We start from the raw sequence: 21,566 nt of genomic DNA on the forward strand, positions 1-21,566 counted from the left end.
TTCCAGCTATGCTGGTGGCCTGATTTCTCTGGGTATGTGATGCTGCTTCTCATCTCTAGATGTGCTTTTTCCTGGTCCAGTCCTGCTCCTTCGATTTCACGGTTGGAAAACGTGTCTTGTGTTCTCTCCCCTGTCCCAGGAGAAGACGTTGAAGAAATAGCCTGCACTCAGAACGGGCAGATGTACCTGAACAGGGACATTTGGAAGCCCTCCCCGTGCCAAATTTGCGTCTGTGACAACGGAGCAATTCTCTGCGATGAAATCCAGTGCCAGGATCTGCTGGAGTGCGAGAACCCGCAGGTGCCCCCCGGAGAGTGCTGTCCCGTGTGTCCCCACACCGCCCGTGACTTTGACCCCACCATTGGTGAGACTGCTTCCTACTTTGCTTTTTTTTTTTTTTTTTTAAAGAACAGAAAGGCCAAAGAGCTGGGAAACCTCATTATGCTGAAGTTTGTAATAGTATTTCCGTGCTGAAAGTTTAAATGTGACCACAGTAGATACCTGACAGTTATCTTCCACCTTGGGTTGCACCAGAGCTGGTTCTGGAAACAGTTTTCTTTAGAATATGAACCTGATATAAGCCCAAATGGCTTTACAGATGAAAGGTTGATCTGAATTCCATCTTGATATTTCAAGGAGGTTGAATTCTGGCTCCTTTTTGTGGTTCGCCTGAAACTCAAAGATAAATATATTGAGGTAAATATATATAATAAACATATTAAGATAAATATATATTGTATACATAACTATATATAATAAGTGTGTTCTTTGATAAAATGCTCAGTTCAGGGGCCCTCTAATAGATGAACAAATGTAAATAGTGTAAAGTGTTCCTCCAAAGTGAAAACATGGATGCCTTTGTGACACATAAAAGTAAAATGAGTGTGAGGTATTATTGACCCCCTGTTTGCATCCTGTCTGTTATATACCTTAAAGATTATGTCCTTTCCAGTCCATTTGTGCATTCTTCCTGGAGAGACTTGAATAAAGCAACCCCCCCCCTCAATTTTCCTAAAAGAAAATTTCTTACCTTGCAATTAATGCCACATAATACCGTGTATTGAATTCTTAGAAATACATTCTATGCATAATAATTAATTTCCTCAGGAGACATAATTGCTGTTGATTAGCTTAATCTAGAACAAAGCAGTGATATACAAGTCCAAAGTAAGGACTTGTATAATTGAGCAGTGGAGCAAGATGTGGTGAGCATTATTAAATAGGCTGTGCATCCTGCTGTGTTTTGGGAGGCATTAGGCCAACACCAACAGAGTACACCCAGCAAATATAAAAGCAACCTGGATGCATTCCCAAATTCCTTACAGTTATTTGAGGTATTGATAAAATATTCCTCTGAAGGATTTTTGTGGTCATGAGTGTGGCTGCATGGCTCTGAAGGCAGGCACACGTGATACTGCAGGTGCTTTTTGAACAAGAAAAGGTCAAAAATCCCTCTGTTAGCTCTGCCTTTCGAAAAATACCATGTAATATGTTGTGGATCCATCACCACTGCTTGTACTGGAGTCAGTAATGAAGCTTCCTTTGACTTCACTCTCAGTCATCAGGCAGCACCTGACAATCCCCCACGAGATAATCTGCTTTCCCAATGTGTTTCGTGTTATTCTGTGCAATGAAGAAAAAAGCTGAGAATCAGGGGGCATCACTGCAAGCTGTTCTGGTTCCTCACACCTGAACAAGGGAGTTTGTGCGTCCCTGGGAACTTCCCCAGCTCCCTGCAGGCAACACAGCATCCTCTGTGCACCCAGGATCAGGGATGGCTCTGGCTGCAACACCACCCAACTCTCACTGTGTTCTGTCTCTCAGAGTAAAAGCATTAATTTCCTCTTTTTTTCTTTTCTCCTCTTTCATAGGTAGAGGAAGAAAGGTAAGATTTCCTTCACTTTTTTTTTTTAAACATGTTACAACTGTTGAAAACCTGTCTTGCATCTCCTTGGAGCACATCATGAAAGATAACATATATAAGCTCTGTTTAAACCACTTAATTCTTTCTCTTGGTCTTCCTCAGTGGCTGGGGAGATTGCAGTCCACATGGAAAAAAAAATGTTGGGGATGCAAGCAAAAATCCTGATCTTAATATAGAGAATCCCCTGGCTGAAAATCCCTGCTGTCTACATCAAAGGAATTCCAGTTTGAGTGGTTTGGTGCTTTCACTTCTAGCAGTGCCACAGACTGAGGGAAGGGACCACGGGGTCATTAAATGCTGAACTCTCACAGCCTGCAGCTGGTTTTTGTGCCAAGGCTGAGCTGCCCAGAGGGCAGGAGGATGATGTTTTCCTGCCCAGAGCCACGGTTCTGTGGGCAGCATCTCTCATCACGTGCAATTAAACAAAGAGAGGATCTGTTCTTACAAAAGAAATTAAAATGCATTCTGATAAATGAGCTTCTAAGGTAGCAAGCAACTACAGTAAACAATTGAAATAATTTTCAGTTGGTCAAGTATCTCCACTCACTAAAACTGAGTGCTCTCTACGGAGAGGTGGTTTATAAATGGATTTATTTATTAAAAATAATTTATAAATTTAAGATAAATTTAAATTTATTTATAAGTAAACTGTGACCACCTTATTGTTGCTTGATAAACAAGGCAGGAAATTTTTTATCTTGAAAAAAGCAGTTACCACCAATAGGTCTAAAGCCAGGGATTTGGTGTAACATGTAATCATTGTCAACACACTCACAGAAAAGTCAGTTGGCAAATGCCATTGTCCTTCACTCTGAAGCTGTGCAATATCATTCTGTCCCTAGGCTGCAGATGGACTTTTATGTCCATAGATTTCACGATGCGAATTTCAATTTAATATTTTGAGGAAATGGAACCTCAGTGCTGCTCTGGGCTCTGCATTTCGTATGAGTCAAATCACCCAACAACAGAACTCCTGCATATTTGTTAGCACTTTGTCGCACTTCTAGCACAAAAGTTTCATGGTATTTTTTTAGTTTGATCATTCCATCAGATAGTATGTTATGCAGCTAGAGACAGTTCTAATTTAAACCCTTCATTTAATTGGTGGCCGTATTCACTAAAATACTATGGATTATTTGTCACAGGTACTTTAAATTTAGTCTAGTTGAATCCTTAGAGAAGCCTTAGTTTTTGTGGCAGTCACAGGGATAAAGACACATTGGTAAACTAATGTACTGTTAATTGTACTCTCACTTCTGTTCTGCCCTCTGATGTTTTTGTATCTTCTTCCTACAGGGACAAAAAGGAGAACCTGGAATAGTGCCACCTGTAAGTCTATTTTATTTTTTTCTCCATTTATCAGCAACCCCTGGAAGTGCACATTTGGGTGCTTTAAAGCAGAATTGCAGTAATGAAGTAAATACAACAGGAATGTACATCCTAGGAGTGAAAGGAATAGGAATTAAGTACACTGTGTCACACATGCAACATTAGAAATTCCAGCCAATTGCATTTTGGGAAACGTTCTTATTGAGTTAAAGCTCCTATAATCTTTATTTTTATGGTTAGATTTCTGTGGATGTACAATGGTAAATCAGTATCTAGAAAGTGGTGAAATAAAATGTCACTATCTCTGTTTATCCCTTTCTAGTGTGAAGAAAAACAGTTTTAACAAATTGATAGGTTGAGCCTAAATAATTTTAATTCACTTATTTGCTTATTTACAATAGCAGTGATACTTCCAGGATTTTGTTCATACTGCTTATAAAAAGATTAAACTGGAAGGCGATAACCAGCTGAATATTTTCTTTTTCCTTTTTTTTTTTTTTTCATCTCCACAAAAAGCCTTATAGTTTGCCAGATACTTTGATTTCCCTCTCTTGTTATTTGCTTTTCAGTAGCTAACTTTCTGTAGGGCAGTCTTGACAAATACAGCCACAATGTTTGTGTGGTGACTTCAATTTACGTTGCCTCTTTTAGGTCTCGGGGATACGAGGCCGCCCGGGACCAGCTGTGAGTATTTTTTTGCTCCTCTCTTTCTCTGATGGTGGCATTTACCACTTTTTTTTTTTTTTCCATTTCTGTTTTGTATTGTGGGGGAAAAAAGGGATGATGTGAAGGGGGACTCTTCCATGCCTCTAGTGGGTATGGGCTTCAAAGCCATCAGGTCTGAGGTTATGGGATGGTTGTCACAGTAAAATTGAGAAGAAATATTGAATACCTGGTGATTAGAGCTGTTTTCTTTATGATGATGTGGAAAAAACCCTCACAAATAATTTTTAAAATGAGCATGGCATTTTGTGTTTTCAGAGCTTTATTAATCATTAGCTAGTTTAAAAGGTGCTTAATATTTCTGGTCTTTCTTTTAGGGACCTCCAGGCTCACAAGGTCCACGAGGAGAACGAGGACCAAAGGGAAGACCTGTAAGTTATTAAATATCTCAGAAATAAAGTACTTGAACTAACCTCAAAAGATCAGATGTCTTTAAGCTATCTCTGTGTCTTCTAGAGCTACCAAAACTGTCCTCCTGTTTTCCAGGAATCAGGTAACAAGCAGGAAAACGCTTCTGTTTCACCATTCCTTGGTTAGATTGAAACACGAATGCTTTGAGAGAACTGACAGAGGTTTAGCAGTGTTTCCACTAAAAGCTGTGCCTTCTCAACAGACATTCCCAGACAAAACTGGAACATCACGTTCCCCTGGTTCTGAACTTGTTGACTATTTGCTGCTGACTCCTCTGCAGCAGAAGCAGTGTGAGTTGTGTGGCCCAGAGCATTTCAGAAAAGACAAAGCTCAGGAAGTTAGCAGGAGTTAATACAGTGACTACATTTGTTGGTATGCTGGTGAATAATATAGTCAGGATTGCTCCGTGGAAACAGAGACTTCACAAGGGAATTTCAGTGTCTGCATGTGGAGAACCGCAGAAAGGCCAAAGAGAAGGGCTGAAAATACCCAAGATGACATGTTCCTTTTGAAAAAGCTGGGTCAAAGAGCAGAAGCTGCTAAAAGCAGATCTTGGAGTTGTATCATTGCAATTTCAATGTGGATATTTTCCTATCCCTCAGGAGAGAGCAAGCCAATACTGGGGTTAGGCATAAGCCTAAAACAGGCACTTGAGCTGTTCTTCCAGTGTGTGCCTGTTGTCTGTAGATGGAAATGACATTTCTAAAGCAGGGAGTGAGTGTGCAGCCTCTTTGAGACGACTGCCAAGCCACTGCTGCTCTTTAGATCACCACAAGACACTTGTCTGAAGAATGAGTGTCAAGATGCTTAAAAGAAATCTGGGAGTAATTGTGAAATCTTTCTGTGTGCAGAGGAACCTGGACTGTGTTTTCTGAATCAGGCTGTGTCTGAAGTGCTTTCCTAATGTGCAGTATTGTCTCTGATATTCGAAATAATTTCTGAATCCCTGCCAAGCATCCCTTGCATGTCTCTATACAGTGGTGGCTGCGAGCACCTAAAATACCCAGAGGTTGTAAACTCCTTCGAGTTCCTTTCACATTCTTCTGCTTTCAAGGAATATCAAGAGATTGAGAAGCAGTCAGCTACTTTGAAAATGTTACATCAAAGGTTCCAGTGAGCTGTGTGTGTGTCAGGTCTGAGACCAAAGAGCACTGCTGTTAGCTACAGTGATACAGGGGGTTTATTTTTACTCGTGGAAAAGAAATGTTAGCTCACACCTGCAGTTTATATTATGAAAACCCCTCATGGAGCAGGCAACCCTGTACAGTACAGACTGCCTTTACAAAATCAGTCTGGGTAAATGCGTCACTGACTGGGGGCGTTACAAAAACACTACACGTTTTCAGGCTGTTTGCTTCTGTCTTCAGATTATTATTGATTATTTTTTTATTATTATTATTCTTTAAATGGGCTCCTGCTGAGCAGTGAGCAGAAGAAACTCACCCTTGCTGTGGATCTCTGTCTTTTACAAAAGCAGGACCCTGGGATGCAAAATGAACACAGGAGTACAAGCGTATTTTTTACATTAAATGCTTTGCTAGTGCAAACAGTGAGAGTCATTTAGGGAATGGCACATCTGCATTTGCAAAATGCATCCAGGGAGGGCGGGTTTTGGAGCATGATAACATTTTAGGTGTTTACAAATGATCTTGTGAAGACAGCAAACAAACTTTGGGCATCCTCAGAACCATTCCTATGTTTTTCTTTCTGTATGGATTTACACACCACTGTAATTGCAGTAACAGTTTAAATAGACAGAAGTTTGAGGGTGTTCTACCACGAGATGCATTTTCCTTTCATTCTGTTAAGAGCAATCCCATTAATAGTTTACATGACCAGCAGCAACCGTGGGCCAGAATGGGGAAATTGAGTGTTTAAACGGTGCCACCTCGTGGCTTTTGTGAGAATGTTTGCTGGTTTTTTTTTCCTAAACCTTGAGCTGGTGAAAGAAAATGAAAGGGGTTTTTTTATGTACATATAATAATGCACAATATAAAATATAGAAATGCACAAATGTATAGATGCACAATACAAAATAAATAAAATGGTAGTCAAGATTTTATTAAAAACCCACTCATTGTTTATATACCACTAGTTAGTTGCCACCTACAAATACAAATGTACACTTATCTTAAAGCAGGTTGATTTTTGATGAATAAAGGGTAGGTCCTTTTTAGAAAAGAAATGAAGAAAGGACCATTTTCTGGATTAGATATTGTTAAGATCTCTTGTTTAAATATAGAAAATCATTAGTCATACAGAAGGGTGCTAAATTCTTTTTAGGCAACTAGTTTTCTTTTCTTTTTTTTTTTTCTGTAATGCTTAACTTTCTTTACTTTTTATTTTGAGAATAAATTCCTCCTTTGAACAGTAAGCACTTTTAGGTTTGGCAGTCTGCACTTGTGTTTAAAACAGAGATACTAAATAATAAAGTTTTCCACTAGAACCTTCCACTTCCATCCGTCATGCACAAACCTTCTCATTTGTTTAGGAATTCCACCTATTCACAACTCATTCTGCAAACCAGACTAGTAGAAACCATACTAGTTCAGACATAAATTCCACTGAAATGTGTTGCAGACACAGTCCTCATCTCATGGAAATACAAGCAGTCTGTCTGATTATTAACTGTGTCTCTAAAGATGACTCACTGAGCCAGGCTTCTAAAGTTTTACGTTTGAGGATCCTTAAAATAGAAGGGCTCATTACATAGTATGAAACTTCTCCTCCCTGTGGTCAAGCATTTTATTCTAATGAAAGAATCAGTAGTGACAAGCCCTTTAACATCTTTATTTATGGTTGAAGTGTGTCTTTATTGGCCCTGTTAGCACTGATTTTGTTCCACTAATGTTTTATTAGCTGCTTCTGTATTTAATTTTAGTTCTTACACGAATTAAGATGAATGCAGTTCAGGAATCAAGAGTGGGTGATCAAAATCAGAACCACAGGATGGGCTCCTGGCCTACTCTGCAAATACTAGCTAAAGATGACTTTGACACCAGACAACTTACTCTGCATTTCTGGCATTTGTAACTGTGTTGAGAATTCATCAATGGTATGAGCTGTCTAAGCCATTCATGATGTCAGGAGGCTGTAAAAATCCAGCATTAGGCTGGAGTCTCCTAAGCATGTGTGTGTGCATGTGCTCTGATCTGAGCTGTATGTATTTTAGAAGTAAATTCACTTTATTCTGCATTGTGTGCCAAGCCAAATAGTTTTTCAGGAACAGTATGCTCTGGTATGGATTGATAGGAGGTTGGAGTTTCTAAGAGAGCTTGTGACAGAAATTACTGCAATTTACTTATATTTTGAATTAATAATTAATTTTAGTCAATGCTTCTGATCTGAAGGTAGGAACAGGTGTTGAGGGATGTTGTTTGCTTGAATATCTTCAGAAACCCAGGCTTGTCACTAAGAGGCAGTTGTTTGCCAGTTCCTATGGTTTCAATGAACACCTTTGCACACTTGGCATTTCTGATTTTCTTTCTAGGGTCCTCGTGGTCCTCAAGGGATTGATGGTGAACCTGGTATCCCTGGCCAGCCTGGTGATCCTGGTCCTCCAGGGCATCCCACTCACCCAGGACCAGATGGAATCAGCAGGGTAAGTTTTACACTTGCTTTAGGAGAAGGTGAAGTGAGTGTTGGATCATATCCACAGGATACAATTAGGAATTGTATCCTTCCTTTTGATTCAGTCAGCATGGAACGCTGTGCCTACAGTTCCCATCTTCCAGTCATGAGGGACAACAGCAAACAATTCTGCCAAAATCTGGGACAAGCTGAACGTGAGAAACCTCGGCAAGGACACACCTTTCAAAGTGGGTTTCAGGATCCAGAAAAGCCAAGCTGCCCAAATCTAAACCTATCACTGGGGTTCTGTTACTTCCAGCTGATTCAAAGCCAAGGGATCTGAGAAATGTTACAGGCAAAAATAGTGCACCAAATTAGGAATATAGAAAAGAGAAAAGTAAGATGAATTAAAAATAACAAAATGACTAGAGAGAGAAATGAAAACGCGATTGATTTTGCTTCTTGTTGGAAGTATTCAGACCAACACTGAGAAGATTTATGTAAGAATTTTGTTTGTAAAAAACAAGGTTAACCAGCCATATACATTGGCAAAGTGTTCTGCAGGACTTCTTTTTCTCCCCCCTCCTTCTATTGGACACCACTTATGACTGATAATTAAATAGGTATTAGAAATTCTCAAGTCTATTCGGTTCCACATTTATTGCTCTTTGAAAGATACCTGTTTTGATTTCTCACTCCTTTGGTCCAGCAATGTTTCTGAAAAAAAAATAGAGTTACACTGACAAAAATCTGAAACAGTCATGTTGGGCTAATGGCTTACAACTTTGGGCAGCTTTTCATGACTTAACCACATTTCCAAATAGTCCTCAATCCAGGAGATGCAGCCCAAGTAAATATCTTCAGCAGACAGGAATCTCTTAGAATCACAGAAGCAGCATAATGAGTGTTAGGCTGTTGCCCAACAGAAAATATGGAAGAATAGGTGTGGCCAGAGATCTAATCCATTTTTTGTTTGTATTCCTGTCTCTGAAGTTAGGCAATTTCCAGCCTTATGGAAAATGTGTTTGGAGACCAATCTGACGAGGAACAAACAGTAAATCTTAGAAGACTTGCATTTGGGGGTTGTTCCTTGTTCTCAGCCACTGTAAGCTCTGGCCTGCCATGAGTGAAGCAAAACAAAACTTGATTTCAACGATGTGCTTGCAGAAGGAGGAGGGCACTGCAGTAACTCCCTGCTCTCACTCACTGGTCTCTGTGAATTGGCAGGAACAACAGAGGCTTTCAGCTTTGCTGGATGAGGGCAACATGCTTAAAAATTCCAATTTGCAATCATAAAATCACTTACATTTCCTTTTACCTGAAGATATTTCTGAACTTTGAAGCACAGCAAGCGAAAACAGAAGGAAGGTTTAGAAGACATGAAGGAATATTTCAGGTCAAGTCAAGGTGTGATTTAGATTTGCAGGTCATGAAAAAAGTTGCTTAATTTCATGGGAGGCTTTCCTCTTTTAAGGTAACTTTCCCATTTATTTAATGTTAAAGTGGAAAGAGAGTCAGAATGGTAAGCAGACAATATGATTGGTTCACCTGGTGAAGCTTTAAACACCTCAGATTTACAGGAGAGACGAATTCCCTTTTAATGATTAAACCAAGAATTTAGTTGTTAGCACTGCAAAGCCAAGGTAAATAATAACAATGTGCTTACATGGATTTTTGCCTTGAGAACCACGACAACGACTTCCAGCTAAAATCACCCATCTTATTTTTTTTTTCAGCCATTTGCAGCTCAGATGGCAGGACTGGATGAGAAATCTGGACTTGGGAGCCAGATGGGACTGATGCCTGGAGCAGTGGTAAGACCAGATTAGCCCTGTATGGTAAAACAGGGTGCAAGTGGGGTGCACCTGCAAAAGCTCCAAGGGGTTCCTGCACCTCTAGAACCTGGATATACACTATATTCTAGTGCAGTTTTGCTCAGTACCTGGAAAAAAAGGAGTGAAAAAACATTATTCTGCTAAATGAAAAAAAAACCACAAAAAACAACAGCTCCTGAGTTTGTGTTTCTTATATCTTGAGTCACCGCAGATTAACTGAAAATTGTCAGGTGTAACACAAAGAGGAATAAACAAATATGTGACTTTGAAGTCTTCTTTTCACGTTGTGACATCAAAAAAGTTATTTTTGGTAGTAATTGAAAAACAAATTTCTCAAACCAGCTCTTAACTGAAATCTCTATTATTTCAAGACAGAAATAATTTCTGTTTCTCCGTGGATTCAGTTTTATCACTGGCATCCCTCACTTTTCAGATATGTCCTTTGCTTTTTGTGCTCTGGGGACTCAGTGGTAACACTTAATGTTTTTGCCATCAGTGAATGCTGTTTCACCACCCCAAACTTTCTCTGTTAGAAGCCTTGGGGCTGCTTTTGAATATTCTCTCTCTTCATGTTTGATATCTTGAAAATACTGTTACCCTCTTTGACAATATCTTAATATTTATTGTTAGGGAAACCATCCTTTAGTGACTGTGCTGTCAATTAGTTTGCCTACCTGAATCTTATCCATCCTAGTCCCCACTACTAACCTTCAAAATCAGTTTCAATACCATATGAAAGGTTCTAAAGATAATCTTGTGTTTTGCCTTAGGATTAAATTTTCCATTCTGTGAATGTCTCTCCCCAGTGAATTTGCTTTGTGCACATACAATGGTTTGTTCCACAAGTCTGCCCTACTTTGCTGCCCTTCATTGTTTTGCTTAATCCTTTCACTCAGTTTGTCTCAAGGTGTTGCATCTTTTGTACTGGCTCTTCTTTTGTCATTCTCAAACATTATTAATTTTAATATTGTCCATGTCTCTATAAGGCCTTACACAAAGCCTAATTAAGTAATTTGACACTCACTGTCTTTGGATTGATTCATCATGTTGTGTGACACTCTTTTCTCCTTTCCTTGTAAACTAACTGACAGCTGAAACATTGTTTTGTTTCTAACGTTGGTTAGATTTTTAAAATGGCCTATTACTAACTCTTCTACATTTGCTTTGTAAAAATTGATAAAAATTAATGAACATTAAAAGATAAATCTTCAGCCTCTGTCAAAAGGCAAATTGTCTTACACAGATATTTTTGTATTCCTAGAAACGAGGGAATTATTTTCAAACAAGATAATGTTTATTTCATGTTACAAGTTACAATTAAGCATGAGATTTTTTTCCTAACAATCCCATAAAACCTTCTAAGGGAAAATCTGAACTTTCTGTAACAAAAAACCCACAACCATTTGGAAGCTGTTTTGGTGGTTTGTATGATACATTTAAACACGTCCTTCCATTGCTGCTTCTCAGCTCACGGCTGAGAACAACAGGATTAATTTATTTTTCTCATTGATTCCATTATGAGATTCATCTGAGTAATGAGATCCCCTTCGAGGGAAGACTATTCCCCCCAACTCTTATTTTGTTGCTGTGTTTTTTTTTTCAGTGGAGACAACACAGTTGTTCTGGCTGATTCCAGAGAAACTGTGAGGTTTCAAAGAGCAATCAAACCCATATTTTCAGCTGTTAATGAAATTACACTCCTGTGACTTTTTGCGTTTGAAGATTTCATTTTAATTCATCAGATTTCATTCTATGTGCATTTGGTAACCCCAGTTTTCTCAGTAAAAGCCTTCCCGAGGGTTTGACCACAGAAATGCCAGCTTGGAGGTCACTATCAGGGCTTTTTTTCTGTCTTTGCTGGGTGAATGTTGTTTGGGAAAGGGTGTTTTCCAGTGTATAACGAGTTCTGTGTTCGACAGGGTCCAGTGGGTCCAAGGGGTCCTCAGGGTCTCCAAGGAAAACAAGTAAGTGCTTCACCTCAGGGGGTGGGAGATAACTGGCCAGAGATGAAGGCAAAGCTGGTAGTAATGGGTGTGTGTTCCTCTCTGGGGCAATGCCTGTCTTCAGTGGCACGTGGCTGAATGCACCTTCATCTGGAAGTGGATTTAAACAAGCTGCTCTCAAGTTCTCTGCTCCAGATGTACTCTAAAACACGGGAATTAGCTCAAAAAGGATGGCTTATTAGACCTTTAACAAGGTTTTAATCCAGCACATATTTTTTAATGAGGGAACAGTGATGAAATGGGTGACTGTTCTTCACTGGTTTTAGTACCCAACTTTCACTCATTTTGAAATGTGAACTGGTTCTGAATTAGAATCCAGTCTGTCCCGTGGGCTGGGATTTTCCTGGTCATGGATTTTAATTTATATCCTTATAATTCCTTTTGGACTTTGTAACTGTATTAATCTTTGGTTAATTTTAGGGTGGTGCTGGCCCCACAGGCCCACCTGGTGAACCTGGGGATCCAGGACCTATGGTAAGACCAATAAATTAAAACATTTCCGCAAGAAAATTGCCAATATTTTATACTTTTTTGTTTCAGAACAGGATTTATCTTATGTTGTTTCAGCTATTAAGTAACTTCAGAAGAGTTGTGTTGTTCAAAGCCAGGACCAGTGATGTTATAAATGATCATTCTTACTTTTCCAGCAGAGACCTGAGGATGGTCAAGCACTGGTAAAACCATACCTGGTAGTGCAACTTACACAAAGGGTGATGAGAATGTTTATTTTTTGAGGGAACAAAGGGATTCCAAATAGGCAAGAGCCAGAGATTTCATGCAACAGCAACTGTTTTTTTCTCTTAAAGGAATTTTTTTTCCTCTTAAAGAGTCTATCCTATATTTTCATATAATATAATGCATGTTTTTTAGGGCAGGATGTTTAGAAAGAGTGCCACAAAATGAAGCATTTCTATGCTTAGGCATAAAATTTTTCCTTTGTCCATATGTTTTTGTAAAAACAGACTTTGAAATGGAGCAAAAAGGAAATTTATTGATGGCTAAATTGACTGGCTCAAGAAATATATTTGTTTCTTAGGGACCAATAGGTTCTCGAGGACCAGAGGGACCTCCAGGCAAACCTGGTGAAGATGTAAGTTGGTTACTCTTTGTATCTTGTTTAATGTTTAAGAAAACAAACATTGGCATCTGTGAGACAGTGACTAACCAGCAGATGTGCCTGCTGTAACTTCTATTATCTCTTTGCTTTTCTTTGCAATCAGGCTCCTCATTAAGTGCAGTGTCACAACTGGGAATCTTGGCAACCACCCTCATACCTAAGGCCCAAGCACCAGCTCTTTGTTATTTCTTGCCTCAGTCAGTTCTTAACTGTGATGTCTTTCTTGAAATCAAAGGTGATGATGTATCAGGAGGGAGCAATTCTCTTCTCTTTTGGGATCACGTGAGGAGTTAGAAGGGCTGTGATGGTAGTGTGTGGACAATGAGATTTTAGTATTTAAATTCTTAAAACTTTTGGTAATTTATTATATTCCTAACAGAGTTTATTACTCTATCCATGCATGTACACATATATGTAAAATGTATGTTTTATACATGTTACATATACATATATGTCCTGCACAACAGCAGCCTAAGAACTCACCAGTAGGTGTATATTATGTGTTTGCAAAGCGCACTAAATCTGTCTGAACTTTAATTTATAGCTTGGAAATTAGTTAAAAACTGCAGATGCTAGATATTTTAGTCTAAAAATTACCATAGCTTGGGTACCAACTACTTTCCCATTTAATTGTATGTTATAACCTGCCCCAGAAAGGGGGAGGATAACCCAGGTTCTTATTAGTAAATCCCTTGGGGTAGATTAGAGCAAAATGACACTGAATAATCGGTGTTTGAAAACATAATGTGTGTAGGGTTTATTTTAGAACAGTTTAGTTTCAAAGGTAAACAGGTATGTTGCCATTTTGGGTGTTATCATCTGATTTATCATCTATAGCAACGTGGCATCGAGATAACCTTCAGGGAGAATGCACAAGGGAGAGAAAGGAAAAGACAGGATAAGGGTAAGGGAGAGTGAGTGAAAGAAAAGATGAGAGTGGGAAGATGTAAATAGCCACTGCCCATGGGGTCCAGAGATGGGACTTGGTCGTGTCATTGCATTTGTGAGGCCCTTTGCCTTCTCTCTGTCCAGAAGCTGTTTTCCTGAAGCCTTTCATATTCCTGCAGGCCGGTGTCCTGGATGTATTTGAACTGATTGATGCATCTAAAGGAATGATTGGTTGTCACTGGAGGACTTTGAATAATCTTCCAAATATGCTCGTTTGGTTCTACCATATTTTCTTTCCCACTGCAGTACACAGAAAATGGTCACCGTCCTAGAACGAAATTACAAACATCTTTAAACATTTGAACTGAGGGAGAGGAACAAGCTGCAATGCAGATAGTTTTAGGTTGCTTTTACAGTGGGAAATGAAAGCAATGGGATGCTGGGTGAGGATTCCCAGGAAAACTACGTGGCAGCGCCATCTTGTGATGCTGGGATGCACTGTGGGATGCTCAGTCTTCAGTTCCCCCATTTCTGGGTTAAAAACCTTTCTAAGGTTAATGTGTCTAATACACAATTGCTGGACATGTGGATGGTTGATTCAAAAAGAAGATCTATAATATCGATTTGGATGTCTTCATTTATTTGAATGGAAGAATGTTAATTTTCCTATTTTAATGTGTTTCTTTTTTTTTTTTTTCCTCCTTAGGGTGAACCTGGTAGACCAGGACAAACTGGTGAGCCTGGATTTCCAGGATCTCCAGTAAGAGAGTGACTATTTACATTTTAGAAAAAATAATTGTATTTAGAAAAATAATCGCGTGCCATCGTATGATATAGATTACTTATCACATCACACTGATGATTTATCAGTGCAAAGCTCTGCCATTCATCCTTGTGTTAGCTCACTCTTAGGCTCCAGTCAGTGTTTGCTGAACTGTTGTTATCTGAGAGTGTGAAGGTGTTACTGTAATTTTTGTAATAAATTCATGTGACCAATATTCTAACACAAGGCACCTAACTCCCCTCCATTAGCCTTCCCTGGAGAAACTGGGTAGGAAACTAAGTCCAAGATAACTTTGGTTTAATTGCTAAATGTGTTTTGATAATGGTTGTTTATCATGCTGACATGTTCTGAAAGAACATATACAGTTTGCAGTTCTGAGTTTCTATTTATTTTAAATAAGAGCTCTGAGTTCTGATCTCTTTTTAATTAATGTTTCTCCATATTAAGACTCAAACCTTCATTTTCCACTCATTTTATTTCGTTGCTTCTGTTAAAATTCGAGGGTTGAGATAAATGATAAAGCTTTTGATACTAGTGAAAATGTGCATAATGCTCAGACTATCCAACTTCAAGGCTGTGTCATCTGTGACCTGCTCAAATTCCCTGCCTCACTCTACTGTGTCACCAAGGCAGAGGGATGTTAGGAGTATTTGTGTGACAGCCACCCTCATCCCTGTTAGCAGCATTATTGATGGGCTAACATGCAGAAATCAGGATTTTTATTGGTTTGTTTGTTTGTTTGCTTTTCCCGCTTAGGGGCCTCGAGGCTTTCCTGGTGCTCCTGGTCTCCCAGGTCTCAAGGGTCACCGGGTAAGAGACTGGTTTTCCTGCTGCTTACAGATGATATTTCACTAGAAAGATACTAAAGATGAGGTTTTTTGTATCTGTGTGGACTTTGACTACCCTGCAGGCGAGCCAGCTGTGGCAGAATTACTGGCATTTGAGAGGAAGAGGGGATTGCAGAAAACACAGCACTACTGCCCTTTAAGCTGACCTCTCTGTTCCAGTCTCTAGTGCTTTCTTCACTCTCTTTTCAAATGTTCTGGGAATCTGGAAGGAGCCTGCACGAGCCCTGCCAAGCTTCAGGAGGCACAAACCTGACAGTTCTCTCTCTTTGTTGGCAAGCCTTGCCTTAGGGTGGGGAACTGGAGAGGTGGATATGTTTGCAGCATGGAGGGATTACAAATTACCAAGCTTTCTGGCCAGAATTTTGCTTTGGGGAGGAATAAGTAGGTTTCCTATGGCTCAGAGCCTCCTCCTTGTTGTTTTAAGATTTTTTTTGAAAAAAGTTTCTTGTTTTAAAAAGGAAACCGAATCCAAGGAAATGTGCCTTGTACAACTGGTTTCCATTTAGGAAATGTTTAAAAACTTTATTCCATCTGGTTTTTTCTTTATTTTTTTTTCCTTTCTTACTCTTCCCACCTCAGATCCATTCTTAACACTTTAGTATCGAGTTACTTTAACAATAATAGTAGTAATGCTCTCTGTGTGTACATATATGAATGCAGTTTCTCCCTATTTTTATAATTTACAGGGATTAAAAGGACTTGACGGTCCCAAAGGTGAAATTGGAGCAGCTGGAGCAAAGGTATTTCCATGGCCCAAAAAAACTAAAGGGTTAAGCCTGTTTTATATAACCCTGAAAGAGGGTAGATATTTTGAACACAGCTTTGTGTGGGAGAGACTGAGTGGAGTTACCCATATTTACTGTGTGTTTGATACATAAAAACTGCTCTACAATGGGCTTTATACTGAGAGTTCCAGTTTCAGCTGGGGCTCAGTTTTAGGCCTGTGAGGTGTCCCTGGGTGAATTGGCTGTGGTCCATCTGTGACATGTATGTAACACTGAAGACAGCAAAGTGTCTTGACAAAGAGCCCATGCACATCTTGCAACTTCGCAGTTGGGCAGTTCGTGTTTCTTGTTGGCTTTGTGACCAAGCTGAGTGGGAAAGCACAGTTTTCTAACATTTTTTAATGCAATAAAATAGAGCAAGGCATAATTTAAAACCTTGCTCTTCTCTTTTGAGTTTCTGGACTAGAGACTGACTTAAATGAAGCAGGCATTGGAGTGGAGAGAGAGGATATGTTTCATCCAGCTGATGATTTTTCACCTAACAAGTTTTTTCCATTACAATTTTTGAGCCCCACTGGCACTGTAGCACCCTTTCAACCTCAGCTTAAAGCAGTGGTAACACAGGATTGCCAACTGGAGTCAGTCCTTTCAAGATTAAAGGTTAAAAGTTGTATTAAAAGAGCATAAAACACTTTTTTTTCAAGCTTTTCCACATTCATTAGTGCTGATGGTGAAACATTTTTTGGCCTGGTGTAGCTGATAATTGAATGTGGGTCAGAACTATTCCTTTAGATTAAAAACACAGTAAATGAAGTGAACCTTCCAAAATCTAAACTTCAATGTGTAATTAGTAGTTAAGGAGAGTTTGTGTAAGAAAAAATTTCTTTCCTGACGCTGCCCACAAACCTTTGGTGGAGGCAACAACAGCAGAAGACTTGGTAGGTGGTGTGGGCAGGTAGCTGGAACATGTAGGAGTTAAATCTGCTTCATTATTTCACTGAGAACATCTAAATATGGCACTTCCCATCACTGTTTTCCACGGGGAAACAGCGCTCTTGCCACGTGTGATGCACACAGGTGACTGTGCAACTCTGCCTCTGAGCTCCAACACAAGCACTGAGGTCAGGGAGGAGATGTAACTCCATTTGGCTTTCACCCATTTCTCTAATTGTGTGATTTCATTTCCATTTCCAGGGAGAGTCTGGACCAACTGGTGCCATGGGACCAACGGGTCCTCTAGTGAGTGTCGTGTGCACTGGGTGTTACAGAAGTGATTGTAAATACTGTTGGGAATTTCTAGGTTTTGATCTCTGTGTATTTGAGGTCATGGGGCTGAACTTTCTCTTAATTAAGGCTTCATTTTCTATTGCACTAACAGTAAGCTTTGTCCACTGTAAACTGTTACTCTTCTCTGTTCCAAGACACAGGGTAATAATGGTAAATCAGAAGGCTCAACAGAAACATGAATGCAGGTGTGGTGGTTGTTTGCCTACTCATGCAAGTGTAGGGTGACTAGTTTTTTCTTTTATGATTGTTTTGGAAAACTGAATAGGTCGTAAGAAGTGTAACATGCCAAAAACTGACTCTCAGTAGTGCTTCTGAGAGTAAAAGCACGTTTCTGATATTAGATAATGGCATCTCTCCGGGATGCACTGTCTTTTGTCGTGGAGAATGTAATATCCCTGAAGTGGGATCCAATTTGTGAATGAGAAGCAGTGAATGAAATTGCTTTATTGTCACTGGTGACTGTATACAGAGCTTATTCTGATGTGTTTAGAACTGGAAATACTGTGGGAACAGAAGAAATAAAGTTACTCTTTAATAAATTTCCACTGGTCAAGCCTGTGAGGCTTTAAGGACTTATGTGAGCTCCTACTTCTTTCCTGCTATAGGACAAGACAAGCTATACCTGTAGGAGTTAAAAAAAAACAAACAAAAAACTTGGTTCTATAACCGTTGTTTCCATCATATGTCCTTATCACCCTTGTAGTCTCAGTGAAACTAATCATGTCCATGTTAAAAGTAAATAAAGAAGGTTGAGCAGAAAACCACTGGAGAGTGATGCAGTGCAAAACTGACTTGAAGCAAAGGAAAAAGTCAAGTATGATTAAAAAAATCCCCCAAAAAACAAAGGAATAAAATCCAAAAGAGGTGGTGGCAAGTGTTCTCTTCATTAGGGGGGCGGGAAAATCAAGTGAACTGTGCTTTGCTCTTTTTATTATTCTGCCATGGTGACTTTCCTAAATAATGCACTTCTTGTTCTCTCTTCAAGGGGCCTCGAGGAATGCCAGGGGAAAGAGGTCGAATTGGACCACAGGGTGCCCCTGTGAGTAGGATCTTCCCTCTCTATCCCTGTAATTCTTCCCTTATTTTAATTAAATCCCTGCCCCTGAGAGTGTTTATTCATGTGACTTGCCAGCCACTTGTATGGTGAGTTCTACTCTAGCCTAAGAATGTTAGGGCTGAGTGGGTTTGTGGGGTGAGACCTTTACTATAAATTTTATAAGCTAGAAACAGTTTTTAAAAGGAGAATGGTATTTGTATGGTAACTTCTTATACCAGAGCTGCCCATGAGGCCAAGTACCCTCACAACACTTTTTTCTGTGATAGAGAAAAAAAAAGTTTTGTGGAATTTCTCACAAGAGGCTATTTTCACCAAAAATTACTGAACTGGAAATAATATGTATCAAATTTGTCTGGATAGAGGTTTAAAACAAAAGTTTAAATGCAGTCTTTCAATTAAGATTTCATTTTAGATGAAGTCACACAATTTGATTCCAGATAATAAAGCTGTCTTCTTAAAAAATATTTTGATTTTCATCAAGGAGGATTAGCCTTGACATGAGATCATAGTTAAGTAGAAGTTTTATCTTGTTGCTTTTACATCCAATGCCAAGTACTTTTTTTCTCCCCATGACTTTCATGTCCTCCATTTATGTTATGTGCCCCATATAATGACACTTTCAAAATATTGTCCTTTCTGAAAATAGAGAAATCCATTAATTAGAAGGGGAGCATAATTTCTTCCAGAAGCATTTGACAGTGTTTGGAGGAATGTGCAATCCAGCGCTTCTATGATCAATTTACTACATATGTGGCTTTTATCAAAAATACCAACAATAAATAATTTTTTTAAAAAAGTGGAGTTCTTATTAATATTCTCTGTTTGATATTTTCGTAACTAGGGCGGGCGTGGCCAGCATGGGATGCCTGGGAAGCCAGGGCCAATGGTAAGTGTTTTTTTTCAATCACCTTTTTCTCTCTATTTCCACTTGCCTTTTGACCCTACCAAAAAAAAAAAAAAAAAGAAAAAAGAAAAAAAAAAGTAAAAAAAAAGTTGGCAGTTGCTGGTATAAGTGAAGTGCACCTGGAATTAATTATCTGTGAGTGATTCTTAGTTCTACTTATTTTAGTTTTAGTGCTGCCTTCTGAGAAATTACACTCTGTAGTTTACTTCCTCTAAAGGTTTTAATCTGCAGAGGAGTAGACTATAACATCCTCTGGGAAAGGTGATGCTTTGCTGCTCTTATGGAGTCCATACTGTAGGGAGGAAACTGCCTGAAGTATCTGCACTGTAATGTAAAGCAGTTTATAATTGTGTCATCAGCCTGAACCTTTAACTCTTTGTGATGTTCTGCTTGTAAACAAAACAACAAACAAACCAGGATATCCAACAACCAAACACCCCGCAAGCACTGCACCAAAAAACCCACCAAACCTCTAAAGTGCACCACTGTCAGAATTTCATTCTTTATTTGCTAGCGATTAAGACATGGGAAGAAAAATCAGTTACCTCTGTCATCCCAACGAACAGACTATTTTATTAAAAGCTTCACTAAGAAATAATTAGCTGTAATAGAAGCTCAAAAAATGAGCATTAGTTCCTAAAAGCTGCAAAACTCAGTTATTTAGTGTATCATGAAAGAAGGTTAAGTTGCTAGAAGGAACTTTCAAACAATGAAAAGGTTTTTTCAGTATCGAAAACAAATTAGGAAGTTAAAAAAACCTGGGTCCTAAGCTAGGGAATTTTACATGAAGCTTGAAATTTTTCTTTGGCATAAAATACGAGCTCAGCTTCACTGGACAGGATAACTGGTTGGCTAATATTTTTGGAAAATCCCATGAGGGAGGTACTGGTCCTTGATGCATGTGTTTCTCATTGGAGGAAGCGTTAATGAAATGTGTTTTTATTTGGGTCAGTGCAATGGTACACTGTAATTCTGGAATTCTTCCTGCAACAAGAGAGAGAGAGATTTGGCAGATATGTGTTTGTGACCCAATGAACTGGGACACAGGTTTAGAAAAAAACCTGCTTAGTGAGTTGTTATATCAGTGCTGTAGAAATCCAGTGCAAGGTCACGGCAGAAATGCCCGCAATAAGGCTAAGTGGGACAGATTGTTCTGATTAAGTTTGTCAGGAGAGCTTTATTGCATAGGATATTTGTCTCAGTGTGAATCATATTTTACAAAAAGACAGAAAAGCAGGAAAAGATTGAGGAATCATCTGGGAAGAGCGTTGTAGTGAGTGTTTATAACCACGGTGTGCCGCCGTTCCGAGACTTTATAACACGGTAAAAAGTTCTGTTGAAAGTCTTGTTCAGCACAGGAGGCATTATGGAAATGGAAACAATTTACAAATTTACTCTGAAGCCCTTAATTGTCAAGTCTTTCTGTACAGCAGAACAAGGTTTACATCCTACCATGCGGGCATTTTCAAACGTCATACACTTGAAGTTTGCTTTCTAGTGAGTTTGGACAGTGTGCCATCAAATGCAGCCCCAGCTGTTTGCACCTCTGCCCAAACTTCGTGTCCTCACAGTCACAGGAGGTGTGACTCTGTTACTCTGCAGTGCAACAAACCAAGAATTTGGCTCTAAAGCCAGAAGTCGTGTAGCTACATCGATACTGTGGCTGGAGCTGTCAGACCTCCCTTTAGCACTGACCATCTCAAGATGTGTTGTTTGGGGACAGCTGTACTGGTTTGGGGGAGCTGAAGCTGTACCTCTGCCAACAGTTGTGCTTCGTGGTGTGACAGAACTCAGCCTTTCCTCCACTTCCTTTTCTAGGAACAAAGATCCAAGCAGTAAATTGTCTCTGCTCTGTATCTCTGTCTCTCTTGAGAATTTCGTACAAAATCTGTGTTTTACAGCTTGCAGACGAACTTGTCTGTGGATTTGGGAATCTTAATTCCCATAACTGTTAGCTGTGTATGTTGCAATTTGGGCATTAATAGCTGAATCAAGAACTTTTCTTTGCTGAAGTCAGCAAATATGTTATTAAAATACTGCACCACAGTTCCATAAAATGTGTGTGTATCACTTAAAAAAAGATGTTTATAGTTATTTGGTTTTCTAATAAAAGTTTTATGACTAAAAACCACGTGTATTGTCCTAGAACCATATTTACTCA

General features: G+C 39.2%; 1 protein-coding gene across 1 annotated transcript in view; it reads left to right on the forward strand.

The window, feature by feature from the left end:
* LOC126652754 (collagen alpha-2(V) chain-like) overlaps window positions 1-20,732 on the forward strand; it is a 68,492-nt gene extending 47,760 nt beyond the window's left edge. The window contains exons 2-18 of the mRNA XM_050339862.1: window positions 140-364; window positions 1,872-1,885; window positions 3,221-3,253; window positions 3,905-3,937; window positions 4,294-4,347; window positions 7,878-7,988; window positions 9,694-9,771; window positions 11,712-11,756; window positions 12,216-12,269; window positions 12,832-12,885; window positions 14,507-14,560; window positions 15,341-15,394; window positions 16,119-16,172; window positions 17,352-17,396; window positions 18,430-18,483; window positions 19,343-19,387; window positions 20,631-20,732. Of these exons, the coding sequence (XP_050195819.1) occupies window positions 140-364; window positions 1,872-1,885; window positions 3,221-3,253; window positions 3,905-3,937; window positions 4,294-4,347; window positions 7,878-7,988; window positions 9,694-9,771; window positions 11,712-11,756; window positions 12,216-12,269; window positions 12,832-12,885; window positions 14,507-14,560; window positions 15,341-15,394; window positions 16,119-16,172; window positions 17,352-17,396; window positions 18,430-18,483; window positions 19,343-19,387; window positions 20,631-20,732 (1,109 nt within the window). The remainder of the gene's footprint in view (window positions 1-139; window positions 365-1,871; window positions 1,886-3,220; window positions 3,254-3,904; window positions 3,938-4,293; window positions 4,348-7,877; window positions 7,989-9,693; window positions 9,772-11,711; window positions 11,757-12,215; window positions 12,270-12,831; window positions 12,886-14,506; window positions 14,561-15,340; window positions 15,395-16,118; window positions 16,173-17,351; window positions 17,397-18,429; window positions 18,484-19,342; window positions 19,388-20,630) is intronic.
* The last annotated feature ends 834 nt before the right edge of the window (window positions 20,733-21,566 follow it).

Source organism: Myiozetetes cayanensis, unplaced genomic scaffold (genome assembly GCF_022539395.1).
Source record: "Myiozetetes cayanensis isolate MyiCay16 unplaced genomic scaffold, myiCay2020 scf9, whole genome shotgun sequence".
In the NCBI taxonomy this organism is placed as follows: domain Eukaryota; kingdom Metazoa; phylum Chordata; class Aves; order Passeriformes; family Tyrannidae; genus Myiozetetes; species Myiozetetes cayanensis.